Source organism: Drosophila grimshawi, unplaced genomic scaffold, assembly GCF_018153295.1.
Source record: "Drosophila grimshawi isolate 15287-2541.00 unplaced genomic scaffold, ASM1815329v1 contig_848, whole genome shotgun sequence".
Classification (NCBI taxonomy): Eukaryota; Metazoa; Arthropoda; class Insecta; order Diptera; family Drosophilidae; genus Drosophila; species Drosophila grimshawi.
Window position 1 is genome coordinate 2,881,519 of NW_025063692.1, and position 14,851 is coordinate 2,896,369.

Here is a 14,851-nt window from a genome sequence, read left to right on the forward strand (position 1 = left end):
CGTGTCAGCTGCGTCTCTAATTAAATATTTTCGTTCCAATTGATTTCTTATCTGAGCCAGTTAGATAATTTGCCAGCTGCAATGCGCAACATGCACACCACACAAATGATATATATCAAATATATACATATATATCTACGCTTCCGAAGAAGATGTCAATCAGTTCATAAGTAGGCCCAAGTTCTAGGGAAAGTCAATGATCGAATCTAGTGGGCCGTAAACGTTCCAGCGATAACCGATAGCTGATAGCTGATAGCTGATAACTGATAACTGATAGTCTGATGCGATATAATACACATGTATTTACGATTACCACCATCATTATGAGCACAAAGATTAGCACATCCACAGCACATATATATATATATATATATATCGTTTATTATGTATATATGTATGTACATATACGACTATTGCATTATAATGACTCTTTTATTGCCTTTTGCTGTTGTAGCTGCTCTTGCTTTGGCGATTGTCACCTTGCGGTGCCAAAAACACTGCAAAGATTAGATTGCATTCATCTTCATCTTCTCCGGGTGTTATGGAGCGTGTTTTTGTAAGAATTGGAAACGGTATGTGGACACATATAGGAATGGATTAAGTAACACTTCATTGGAGCTATTACAATCCAGCGCATGTCCCCATATCTTTAGAAATACCCGCAACGAAAGTGCAACGGTTATAGTATGGAGTATGTTGATAACGATATCTGCGGTCTTTGGATTGCGTGGATTGCAGCAAAAGATCCCATTATCAGCGGAACTCACTCCAGACATTTGCCAACAATGCTGACAATGTTGAGGACAGTTAATAGAAATGTGGTCAAGTATAGAAGGAAACACTCACTCACTACTCATAGCAATTATAATCCTGACTGAGCGAACGACAAATGAACGTCTTTGTTGTTGTTGCACAATCGAATAAAGCTGCAACAAAGATGACTCAATCTTAAGTGGAATACATTTTAATTTACAATAATGAACTAGTCGCAAGTCGGATAATGAATAATTCACCCAATGATGACGATAGCCATTTGCTTTTATGGTCGGTTAACTGGAAGGTCTGATTGCGGAACCTCTTTGGTCAGCTGACGTGTTTCGTCCGATTAGATCGACATCGTTGTGTAAGTAATGTACTTGTGGTTAGATTAGCTTGACGATAGTCTATTCTAGCCATAAATAAAGCAGCGTGAGGCTTATCCCCCTCCACCCACCCACAATTACCCAAATACATATGTGTGAATGTGGGCAGCCATGAGCCTGTTGCCAAGATCTGATTATGTTTGTTAAATTCCAAAGACATTTGCAATGTTTATGAAACTGAACAAATCTTCGAGCGAATCATCCGAGAGCTCTCAGCGTAAGTCATAATCCATCCATCTACCATCCGGCATCGAGTCCACAGACTAAGACTCCTCCTTCTCCGTTTGATAGTGGTGCAGGGGCGCGAGGACGGTGGCGTTGAGCTGCATCCGTTGGGCCTGAGATTTGACGATGGAATTGCGACTGCCCGCAATCGTTACTATGAATCCGAATTCGATACCAATGAGTCGGAGAAGAGTACCGAATCCTCCGAAATAATGGATTGGCGCCGAGAGTCCTGGGACTTTTTGGTGGTAAGAGATACCAGAATATACACAAACATACAAACATACATACATATATACATATATACATGCATATACGTTTTTTTTTTTTTTTTGATATTTACTTATGCACATGTACCGCCTTAAATAGCCGTTAGAGCCCAGCATACACCCTCATACTATAGAATGAGAGGGGGGAAAGAGCAGCAAGAATACAAACACAACAAATGCAAGCGTCACTTTTATCAGCATTGAACTTGACCGTTACAATTGTAAAACTGACGTTTACGTCGTGCAGTCGCAATGTTGCTCGCAGTCTGGAGATAGAGAGAGAGAGAGAGAGAGAGAGAGAGAGAGAGAGAGAGAGAGAGAGAGAGAGAGAGCGCGAGTGGGATTGCGACTAGGCATGGGAAAAGAGAGTAAATTACAATCTCAGTTAAGTGATGCAGCGTCGCTGCTGGCATTGCTTCAGCACTTCCCCCCTTACCCGTACGCTTTGGCATGCCGTTTTATTGTCAATTTCTATTTGATGCTTATTCTTGTTGCAATTTTTTGTTCTTTATTGAATTGCACAAGAGACGCGGAATATTTGTGAATTTGTCGCACTTTTTGCAAGTATCGTTTTCGTTCTTTACGTTTTATGCCGTAAACGTGACCCCCTCCCACACACACACACATACACTTTACCTGTCTGTCACGCTTTAACAAATGCGCGTGCATTTTTCGGCAGTTGCTTAAATTCCAATCTGTTGATTGAACTTGAGCCCATTATTTGTTTTGGGTGTTTTTGCGTTTTGAGTGTTTTGTGGGTGTTTTCTTCATCATGTTCATGTTTGTTATTAAGTGCATTCAATTTGATTGTTCAAAACAGTCGCTTGACTTCGCTGCCGAGTACCAGCTGTAAATCAAAGGAACCACCAAATAAAAATGAAATGCAAGAGTAAAAGGTGAGCTTAATGTACCGTTATGTTTAACGATTTGACGGCCAATTATGGCAATCACACCATACTTGCATACATATACATGTATGTATGTGTATACATGTATGTACATATGTACGTCTGTGTGTGTGTCCATTTATAGTCGCTGAGCCCTAAACTTGAAATGAAAAGAAATCAGCATCGGCGTCAGCGTCTGCGTCTGCGTCCGCTGCTTATTGTCACATTCAGTTGTCATATTGAGAAAGTATGTATTTACACATACATACAAACATGTGTATGTATGTATGTATGTAATGCACGCGCATTAAGCCATACACGTGCAGCATTTCTCAAGCCTAATTACATACACACACTTACGCATACACATGCATATACATATACAATCAAGATAACGGACAGAGATCGATTGGCAAAGATCGTATGGACAAAACCACTAACTACTTTTGGCTGTCGATTTGTACATATTTATGTATATATTTATGCTTGTGTGTGTGTGTTGATGTACATATGTATGTATGTTTGCGTGATGAATGTGTGCTGCAATTGCACTTGGGTCCGTCGATGGCTTTGCACAAGAGTAAGAATGTTTTACCTTTTGCAGTTGCAGATTTAAAACATGCCGCAATTTGACAGTTATTACGATCCACCGCGACTGCGCAATACTCTATTATCTATTTAATGATGTTGCAAGCACTGTACAACCTACTGATTATTGCCATTTAAAGTTAAGAGCTGAAAATACATACATATATAAGACCTGATCTACAAATATGAAAATACATATGCGTATGTAGATCTTAATTGTCTCAGCTCTTGGTATAGATCAGGAATACAGAATACACATACACTGATATGTATATATAGATACAGATATATATATGTGTGTGTATACATGCATATATGCTTGATAGGATGCGACGATGTTTGCCCTGACCTAGTTCTGGTCTTGCAAATGCTGAACTTGATGTGCGTCAGTCAGCCAGTTGTGGCAGTCCTTTTATTGCCCGCAAATTGATTGAATTAATCAGTGAAATCAGTGAAAATGAAATCGAGAATCTACAATCTACAATCTAGAATCAAAACAATAGTTCCATCCCATCCCTTCTCTGCTCCCCCACACTGATGACCTACTTTCCGACTTCCACAGACTTGGCGACAAGTTGAACAACCTACGCAACGCGAGGTATCTCAGCTAACCGGACTCGTTCAATCCGTGCACCTACATTATGTATATGTATGTATGTATGTATGTATATATTTATGGTATACACAGAATAAACAGAACACAAACGGGATAAATTAAGTCTCTTTAACTTGATTTTAGAGCTAAGATTTCTACTAGCTTTTAAAATAAGTATTTTCTACTTGAAAAGTGAAAACAAATTAAAAATAATATACATACATATTATAATAATATGCTCGGCTGCTCTCAGTAAAATTGAAATTGAACTTTATCTTTTTTTTTTTTTGCTGTGTAGTAGTTGATATGTAATACTAGATACCTGCTAGTCTTACCTACCTGCTAACATACATTGTTGTACATTGTTTGCTTGTTGTCTGGCGATTATTGTATCTCAACTGTCTAGCCAAATATTAGCCAGCAGCGGCAACAATAACAGCGATCGCTGGATGCGCCTCTCAGCTGCTCTGGGGTCCCACAGTTAAATCATTCCACGTCAGGTGGAATGGAAGTGCACTGCACAGTCATTGTCTGTAATTATCGCTCAACACAATTATGAATGGGTGCGGTGGACTTGACTTTGGCTTTACTCGTTGTGCGTGCAGAATTTGCAATTTGATTATTATTTGGCGAACAGCTGCTGGCTCCAAACTTGTTTATCGCTTACCGTTTACCTTGGCTGCTATTTTGTAGTAGACTCAGTCGTAGTCGTAGTTGTAGTCGCAGTCGCAGTCGCAGTCGCAGTCTCAAACCCAACCCAACCAAACCAAAACAAATCAAAACAAAACGAAAACAGAAACACAAACTGAAAGCGAAAACAACGAAAATGAAATCGACAATCCATATACATTATATATATATATATATATATATATATGTATGCATGTATGTATGTATATATGTATGTGTGTATATGTATAGCTAACAGTAATGAGTAGGTCAGGCGTACTAACAACTAGTATGATGAAAATGCATAAATTAAACGACGACTGGCAGATACTCTCTACGATTTCTGCTACTGATGTATGTATGTACGTGGATTTGATGACGTATATATGTATGTGCATATGCATGCTAGAAAGCACTCATCTAATTAGGCATAGCTAGAAATACGAAATAAGTTTAACGAGCGAATGACAAAGCGATGCGCAGAAGGAGAGAGTAAAACTTAAATCATTGTTTGATTTTATCTTATGTCATTATTCGTATATATTTTGTTTAAATACCTAATAAAGAGAGACTGAACAAGAGAGAGATAGAGTTAGAATGAGAGAGAGAGAGAGAGAGATAGAGAGAGAGAGAGAGAGAATGCGCACTCAACAGTCATAATTATTTCCCTTTTAAGTTTTTGCATATTTCGTAAGACATAATAACATGGCTAAAATGCTTTGGTACTGGGTCGATGACGCTTGAGAGAGGCTTGTCATATAAACATAAAAGTCAGCCTAATTTGCATTATAAAGATACAAAAATACATATTAGGTACAGCATGTGCCAGTCAGTTAATGATGCGGTTCTTTTTTTCACATTTCATTTGTCGCATTTTCATAATAATAGCTACAGTAAAATAGTTGCAATAATTACAAGTCATGCTGTCTACACTTGGGTAAATCGGAAACTATATCCACACTCACGAAAATTATCGCCCTGAAGATCTTTCTAGTTTTTGGAAAAAATTTGTAATTATAGGAAAACAAATTTCTAGAAACCTCATTTTGGTCTTTCACCCGAAAAGTATAGCGAATTAACAAAATTGTTTCGATCGATTGTTTTTTCTGAGTGTAGTCATTATATATTTTGAGGTTGAGTTGAGGGCTCTAATCGGATCTACTGCCTCTTTGACCTCTTCATCTAGGGGCCCGAGTATCCCAAATCGGTGGTCTTCATCATCAGCAATGAGTTCTGCGAGCGTTTCAACTATTACGGCATGCGTGGTAAGTAATCCGAAATCCGTAATCCGTAGTCTGTAGTCGGTAGTCTGTCACATCTCTAATCTGCCAGCGATTCTGGGACTTTATCTGACTCACAAGCTGGGCTACAACGAGGAGAGGGCAACGGTACTCTTCCATATATTCACGATGGTGGTGTACATATTCCCGCTGGTCGGCGCACTCATTGCCGATGGCTGCCTGGGCAAGTACAAGACGATACTCTATCTGTCCATTATCTACTGCTTGGGGGCCATGCTCGTGGCCATCGGCGCCATTCCAATTCTGGGCATGCCCGTTAAGTAAGTGTTTTGGTTGGGAGATTGGATGATTGATGATTGTGATATGCTTCTCAAGGGGGGTGACTGCTGTGGGTCTGCTCCTGATTGCACTCGGTACGGGCGGCATTAAGCCGTGCGTGTCGGCCTTTGGCGGCGATCAGTTTAAGTTGCCGGCACAGGCCTTGGACTTGCTCCAGTTCTTTTCGCTGTTCTACTTTGCCATCAATGCGGGCTCAACGATCTCGACGATGGTGACGCCGATCTTGCGTGCGGATGTCCATTGTTTCGGTGACGATGACTGCTATTCGTTGGCCTTCGGTGTGCCCGCCCTGCTGATGATCGTCTCGATGGTCATCTTTGTCGCCGGTCGGAGTCGCTACACTCGCAATCCGCCCTCAGGTCACATGATCTTTGGCGTGTCGCAGTGCATCACGAATGCGATCAAGGGCTGGTGTGAAAATAGCGCGAATGAACCGCATGAGCATTTCCTCGACTATGCGGAGCCAGTGGTTGGCAAGCAAATAGTCCATGAGACCAAGTGCCTCACGAGAATCCTTCTACTCTATATGTCCTTCCCGCTCTTCTGGGCGCTCTCCGATCAGCAGGGTTCGCGCTGGACTTTCCAGGCAACGCACATGGACGGCAGACTGCTCAGCGTCCGCATCAAGCCCGACCAGATGCAGGTGATCAATCCGCTGCTCATACTCATTTTCATACCACTTTTCGACAAAACGATCTATCCGACACTCGCTCGGTGGGGCATAAGGCGACCGCTTCAGAAGCTCGCCATTGGACTGCTGCTCGCCGCCATCGGTTTCTTATTGTCGGCGGCCGTTGAGCTGCGCTTGGAGCAAGTGGAGCCGTCAGCTGCACCATCCTCGCCACGCATGGCCCATCTGCGTCTCTATAATGGGATGCCCTGTCGCTATGACTTCAGCTGCAGCGATCTTCACTCGAGCATCGAGCCGCTGGACATGTGGTCCAATCTGGCCATGATTGTACCCCAGCGCACTGAGTACGCTTTCAAGGCACAGCCGCAGCTGCAGTCGCCGAGCAGTCAATGCCCCATCATCGAGGCTCAAATTCGATTGGAGCCGGGCAGCTCCGTCAGCTATTTCCTGGCCAAGAATTCGCTGCACAAGTTCCGCGATGGGGTGAACAGTGGGCAGCGAATGAATCGAGCACCGCTGCTGCGCACCCTCGTCAACATCCCAGACGACGAGGGTCCCATTATGCTCAGGACACTCCTCGACCGCTCCACTCCGAGCGCCATTCAACTGGACACCACCAATCTCTCGGCACTGCACGAATTGTCGTTCGGCTGCGGCCAGTTGGACATTAATGGGAAACGAGCGGCCAGCTTTGAGACCAAGAACGGCGGTCTCTACAGCTTGCTGGTGCAGGGAAATGCCAGCGATGGTTACGTGAGTCAAATATACAATACACTGAGAAAAAACACTAACTAGATTTAAGAATATATCCTCCTGATCCTGGAAAGGAAAATTCCGAAGGTATTCCGTATGAACGCCACTTTTTTCGACACCCTTAGAGATAGAGACCGGAAACGTTTATTGGTGTTTGCCTGCGTCAGTCTGGGTTGCAATGAAATCGATAAAAGTCGATAACTGCAAGTCGATAAAGCCATATATCTTCCACGATTTTAAGGCTACAGTCACCAAATTTTGGTTGGTATGTTGTTGCCGATGTCCGTCAAAGGTCGGCATTCACCACGCCCACATTCGCCACCCCCAGACGCCCGCCCACACAAATCAAAAATGGCTATACCTTCCGCAATTTCTGTATTTCTTGGCTACACTACCCGGCATTTGTTAGTAGATGTAGAGTATCTAGCAGTCGGATACGCCCGACTGCAACGTGCCATCTTTTGTTGTATATTTTGCTTACACAATTCTCTGCTTACTTATATCATCTCCCTCATCTCTCTTTCTCTCTCTCTCTTTTTCTCTCTCTGTCTCCCTGTAGCTATACAATATGGTGGAAGTTGTGCCGCCGACATCAGTGTCGGTGTTGTGGCAACTGCCGCAGATAGTTGTGATGACTGCTGCAGAGATAATGTTCTCCGTAACGGGATTGGAATTCTCGTTCACCGAGGCGCCGGAGAACATGAAATCGGTGCTGCAGGCCTGCTGGCTGCTGTCGGTGGCCATTGGCAACATGCTCGTGGTGATCATCGCCGAAGTGAAGTTCGTACGCACGCAGTCGGCGGAATTTGCACTCTTTGCGGCCATAATGCTGGTCAATCTGGTGATCTTTCTGTGTCTGGCCCGCAATTACGAGTACGTCAATCTGTCACTGTTCACCAAGGATGCTGAGATAGAGGCTGGCAAATACGAGAGGGAGAGAAATCTCATTTACGAGCAGAACATAAAACGCATCGTGGGTCCCGTCTTGGCCAAAAAAGAGGCTTATCGCAAAAATACCAGCGATACTTATTTAGATACCTAAGTCACACTCATATATATATATATATATATATCATCGTCAAATTTTCTATTGAATATTTGTAATTGTTATCATTGTTTTATATTATATATTTGTTATAAATGCTTTTGTTATTTCTTTTTCATATTCAATTCGATTCGTTCTTCATTCGAATTGATTTGAACAAAGCGCCGCAATTTTGGCAAGCTTCGACAGGGCTGCAGAAATTCGGTGTTGCCACCCAGCTGCAAAGGCATGTTGTGAGCCAAGCAGTGCAATGGCAGCACTGCTTCACTATGCCCCTTGTTTTGTGTGCACAACGCACGATCAGACTATTCCCCTCCACTGCTCTCAAATAAAGGCAACCATATTTGAAATACAAGAAATGCAAATGCTTCACGCGGATTTTGTTGAATAGGTTTGGCGCTGCCAATTGATACTGCGAGAGAGATAAGCTGAAACAGAAAGAACCAAAAACTGTCATGTGATGTGACCAGCGGCGTTGCCCAATGCGTCAATTCGAAGAGCGGCCCCCTTCGATGGCAACGCCACTGCACAGTCGCCATATCCGTGGGCCGATGCCTCTCTTTGAAACCGAAGGCCAATTTAGATATAGAATTTTAAACGAGAGACTCGAATCGATTCGTCAATCAATCGGCTAACGTTCTTTAAATGTGCCACAAATCTACAGAAAACATAAATATTCCAACAAAAAAACGATAATGATGCAGTGAGCAGCATTTGTCGATTTGACGGCATTGCCAACAGCACAGAAAAAGTGACCCCGAAACAGCGATTAAAGAAGAAGAGTCAGTGGCAGGCAGTCAGGTAAATGTGGCAAATGCGGCAAATACGCATACCTAAGTGCCACAAACAATGGATGGAATTATCCAGAAAAACAGGACATGCAGCTGCTCTGCCTGTGCCTAAAAATATACCCTTCCATAAGGGATGCAACAGCTACCTGAGAGACCCAACAAAGGACGACGGAACGAGTCCGGAAAAACCGTCTGAGCCGAGTTGACCGACTAAACCGAGTCTACTTCGCCGCATTTGGCTGAGCGTCGGGCACAGTCGAGTGCAAACTCTCCAGCCAGCGACACGGCATCAGTTGCCCAACATTATACATAAATATCTTCTTCGTTTTTTTTCAAGTGCATAGTTATTCATATATATTTATTTTTGCAAGTGTGGTTTGAAAGAAAATAACTCCGATTCTCAGTTTTAACAACAGAGTGCTGTAATTTGTATAGTTTTTGTTGTTTGTTTTTTTTTTCTGTGAGTTTTCTGTGCAACTGTATGTAGCACATAGTTTGTCCGACTACGCAGTGAAAATTTGGAGTGGCAAAGGCAATATTTAAGTATGTATTTAGTGGGTGCCCCAGCATCATGCCACATTTACTGTATCACTGTATCACCGTAACACCCATCCACCAATCCGATAAACGAAGCGAGGTGCTGAGTAAACCTCTTAAATCCATATCACAAGGTCTCCCGAGGATGCGGGTGTTTCCGCATGTGCCTGTTTCGCAGTGCGACATCTTGTGGCGCCTGCACGAGTCAAGTCGACAGACGCTGGCGGGCCATGTGGCTCTTGCCACGGACTCGGATCAATCACACTTTGCGCCTGCTGACGGGTCTGGCCAGGGGAGGGTCGTGATATCGTATAGTTGCGGTATCCAGAAGGGGACTTGCGCTTGCGAAGAGCTTGTCGGGCGAGCTGGACAAATGGAACAGAGATAAACATAAAGAGTTTCGGGTGCATCCGTTTGCCGGCCACTATCCACACAAGAAGCGAGAAGAAGCGTCCGCATACTTTTATCGTGTGTGCACGAGTGCCAGCACATGGATGCGAGTGAGACGACAAATAGCAAACAGAGCAGGAGCGCGTTCTCTCCGTGCCACCGCATACACCGTATACATGTGTCCATCTCGCTCGCCAAGTGTGTACAAGCGTCCGAGCGAGACAGCCTTACCCAGCCAGGCGCAAAGACCAACCAACCAACTAACCTTGCATGAAATTGAAGGAGAACGCAATCGTAACCGAAAGTGAGACAGAGATCACATAACGTAACACAAGTTGATGCATGCCACATGGTGTGTATACCCGTAACGAATCCGGGTCTCGAGTCCCAGCCTCAACCCTTGTCCTTAGCCACTACAAATCGCAGCCGTTGAGCAGGCAACACTCGGCGCCAACATTGCCTCGGCGAGGCAAGCATAACTAGCGACTTGATAACCAAAATATAACTGTGTACATAGCATTATGTCCGATCTGAATCGAGAGGCAGCCAATGCCGTTAAATGTCAAATGTCATAACAAAAAAACAAAATAACCACAACTATAAACCACAAAATGTCATCGTAACCACATCGTCCACCCACCAAAAGAACCACCCATCAAACATCATCATCCATTGCTGGCACATACACATATATAAATATATGCAAATGCAATTTAGTATATTTAACAATCTGTTATTAATATCCGCCCAAAGAGAGAGAGAGAGAGAGAAATAGAGCGAGAGAGAGAGACGCGGGGGTATACGAACTAAAGACTGGGCTTAGGTTTTAGTTTAGGCCGTGTCGCTGGTCTGGGCTGTCAAGAGGAGGAGGAGGTGGAGGAGAAGAAGTTGACGCTGAAGAAGCAGAAGAAGTCGAAGCATACACTGTGAGAAAAGTACCGCTCGAAACATTACTGGAACCCGAGGAAGATGCCACTGCACGGACTCTTGCAGAGGCTGGCACTGAGCAACGTTGAGATCGCAGCGTTAACTAGCCTATAAACTTTGTCATATATATATTTGATCTGGGCAAACACACACAACACAAAAACACATCCCGGGTTGAGATAACATTCGAAAAATGTGTTGAAAATCCAACACTATTGAAAATTGTCAACTTTCTCGCTTTGAGATCGCAACTTTCTTTGGTTTCTGTTCTGTTTCTGTTCTATATACGATTTAATGAATGCATTGCTTACAGCCTAGTTTCATGGCCAAGAAACTATCATGCATTTTAAATAGCTGATTTTAGGTGAGTTTTTGCCTTCGACACCGAAATCGTATCGCTGATCTTTGACATGGAAATCGCTGCCTTCTTGGACTAGCCCAATCAATCAATAAGAAAACCTCGTGTCATAATTAAAATCAATAATAATAGCAATAATAACAATAATAATGATAATAGTAATGTTATACGTGATGTGCACGATTAGTGCGAATTATTAACAACAAATAAGGACAAAAAATGACTATTAAAATAGTCAATGAAAAGTAAAAAAAGACAATAATTTCTTAAAATTAAAAAAAAAAAGTCAAAAACCTTAAAGACAATAATAAAAAAACGTACTTTAAAAAGAATTAATGCAAATTGTAAAGACATTAAAAGAAAAGAAAAAATGCATAAAGTGAAATATATAAATAGAAATATGACGCAGTTTGCGAGCGGGTTGCAATTGATATTTGTTATGAGCCAAAGTGAATTAAATGGACAAACCTGTTGCTTGGCTGTGTGTGCCGAGTGCTCGGGCAACAGGCTTGTCTCGCTATAACGAACGTGTGCAAGCCAATGCTCGTAATGAATTATCAATTGCCTAAAAGTGAGCATCACATAAAACATAAGTGTAAAAGGCAGCAAAGTTCAACAGCAAAAGGCTTCTGCAATTCTATGGATGGGTCAGCGATGCGATTCCTCTCCATACAGTGCGAGTGGGCTGCATAGATTTGTTGGGTAAATTGATTAACCTATTTCCATGCTGTGTTCTTTCAGATGAGTCTCCAGCTGAGTCCAGACTCACGGCTGACCAAGAACGCCCAGCCCGCCAAAAGCAACCAAAGTTTTCTATGCATTTCTCTGTTTGTTTACTTTTTGTTCATCTCTTTATTGGTTTTCTGTTGTTGTTGCTGCGACTTCAAAGCGTTCCAAATCGTAGCAACCAATTAGTCTTTATCTATCTGGGAATTGTGAACTGTGAACTGTGTTTTTACCCCTGCCCCAGCATTTCTTGTCAACTTTTGTTTAGCCGCATATCCTGCGATTGAAGCGTTTGCCATGCTTTGCTCTCGTAAGAGTTTAGATTGTGCAAGCATTATCAAGCCAAGACTTTCATTTTATATCTATATATTAGCGGTCATTTACAGTGCGAACACCAATCGCAATTGATGGTAATGATGGTAACAGATTATTGCACATTGAATTCTAATGATAACTTTTGATTCATTCAACAGCGAACTGCCTGGCTGCCTGCCACAGAAAAGGATTTCTCGTACCTCGAAGGATGACCCGACCCAGAAGACAATCTTCATTGATTTTATTTACAGCCTTTTGTGTTTGATCTTTGATTTCATTGATTATTGTAAACACCTTCTGAATTTGTTTCAATTACGTTTTAGAACAAGAACACCTCACACACACACCAGAAGTCATGTCATACTACAAGTCGTGTATTATTTGATACACTTTCCATTTATCACAATCCGCAATTCAATCGGTTCGGTAATTCTAGTCGAGATTTATTGAAAAACGGTTTAGAATTGCGCCAAACGGGGCTTGAAATACCATTATAATAATAACCTAATAATAACGTAAGGTTAGGCTTGGAAATGTTTCTGCTCTTGAATAGCGTAAACCTATACGAGAGAGAGAGAGAGAGATAAATAAATATATATATATATAAATATATACAACTGTTTGCAAAGTAAAAATTGGATTACTTTGCGCTCAGTGCGAAATGAAAACCATCGAATTGCGTTAAATATTTAAGCACTTCCGGCTAAATGTTTTACGCAATTGAAGCAAAAAAATAAGACACGCTCGTTGAATGCATAATTTTCGAAATTTAAAGTACAATTCGTTGCCAAACAATAAATCGAATTCATCGTAAATATAACTCTTATGCATAATGTGTTGATGCGTTATACGCAACAGCATATTATCGGGAAATACTGGAACTGTTATACGCCTGAGCCTGTTTGCTAAGAAACTCAAATCTGCGTAAAACAACCATCTACGAATATATGTGAATCGGTTCAGGAATACAACAATATTACACCCAAAAACACACACCCACTTCAATCTTGATTTTTGGAAATAAAAATATGTAAATTGAACAAATCGAAATTCATCTGTTTTTATTATTTTATATTTTAATTAATCATAAAGGATTTGCAGAATTTGCAAACAAATTTCAATCAACAGATTTACAGGTCAGAATAAATTCTACGAAATTGGATAATGGGATGGAAAATGTACCATCTTAAGGACTGCTCGAATGTTTATCGCCTTAAGGATGTCGGATTTCATTCGTTTCATATTTTTCATAAGTTTCAGCCAATAATTCTTGATTAGATATGCAAAAAAGAAACTAATGTTTAATGTGCTTCACTTAAGGCAAATAATTGTCCAACTTACATTAAAATCACAATGGCCGATTCTTATTATTATTTGATTTTAAGTTGAGACCAATTTACTTTAACCATAAGCATTAAATTGTATTAATATTTATACAGAAAAGGTTAGAGCTACTCAGTTTTGAGTTGAAGACATCACGAACACGATCGGATTGTAACATAAACATAATCAATCGGAAAAAATTGATTGATGAATTTCAGTCATGGGCTATACGGATTCTAGATACCCACATTAAAATAAGTATTTTCTGATATCAAATCATTTCCGATTGCACTGCAAGTGAGATTTGTACAAATTTTAGGATTGTTAGATGCTCCCTTAATCCTTGAATGTAGTTCGTTAGAGTTGCTCCATATCCTTTTGAAATCCATAAGCATTTGGAAGAATTAGAGTTATTTTGCTGAAAATTAATATTGTATTTTATATCTGCCTGAAAGTATGCTATTTTTAATTACTTTACAGCACTGAGTAAATCAGCCGCATCCTAAAAATATACAATATATCAATAGCATTCAGTAAATTGTGTTTGCTCTTGTTTGTCATCCAATAAGTGTGCTGCAAAATTAAGGTAGTGTTTTGGACCATATGTATGTGTTTCACACATTAATATCTGAGAAATATTTATGCACCATTTAAGATTGCTGGGACCCAAGCATAATCAAAGATTTAACCCAATAAAAACCAATTTCAATTTATTTCTTTCCATTTATTAAAATATGATTTTCCATCTGTCTTATATCTTTTCTCGCATCTTTTCTGTAAAGAAAAAATCTTCAAAAATCGTTATAATATATGAAAGTATATATCTAAACATCTTAAGCGCTATTAATTTAAATAAAAAAATTGTATAAAATGCATCAAAAAGAGTATTCTGAAATTAAAATGCTTATTAAGTACACGATAAGTCGATATCAAAATAAATGCTTAAGGTAGTTCATATAATAGGTATTCAAAAAAAAATAAAAGAAAACCATTTCCGGCAGTCGTTCGACAACTTCCCGGAGGCGGCTGCGGAAGCTCAGCGGCTGAGTTTCAAACTTGCGTACGTCTAGTCAAAAAAAAGGGCTCTTAACTCTATTCGA

General features: G+C 41.0%; 1 protein-coding gene across 3 annotated transcripts; it reads left to right on the forward strand.

The window, feature by feature from the left end:
• The first annotated feature begins 1,136 nt into the window (after positions 1–1,136).
• On the forward strand, positions 1,137–8,411 carry LOC6569345 (peptide transporter family 1). Of its 3 annotated transcripts, XM_001995687.2 has the most exons (6): positions 1,137–1,359; positions 1,434–1,615; positions 5,562–5,640; positions 5,708–5,936; positions 5,992–7,339; positions 7,899–8,411. In XM_001995687.2, the coding sequence occupies exons 1-6, from the start codon at positions 1,308–1,310 to the stop codon at positions 8,379–8,381; spliced, it is 2,373 nt and encodes a 790-aa protein (XP_001995723.1). In that variant the 5' UTR covers positions 1,137–1,307; the 3' UTR covers positions 8,382–8,411. The 3 variants fall into 3 exon arrangements, with proteins under 3 accessions (XP_001995723.1, XP_032597166.1, XP_032597167.1); XM_032741275.1 differs by lacking the exons at positions 1,137–1,359; positions 1,434–1,615 and adding an exon at positions 2,403–2,532 and having other exon boundaries at positions 5,509–5,640; XM_032741276.1 differs by lacking the exons at positions 1,137–1,359; positions 1,434–1,615 and adding an exon at positions 2,403–2,532.
• The last annotated feature ends 6,440 nt before the right edge of the window (positions 8,412–14,851 follow it).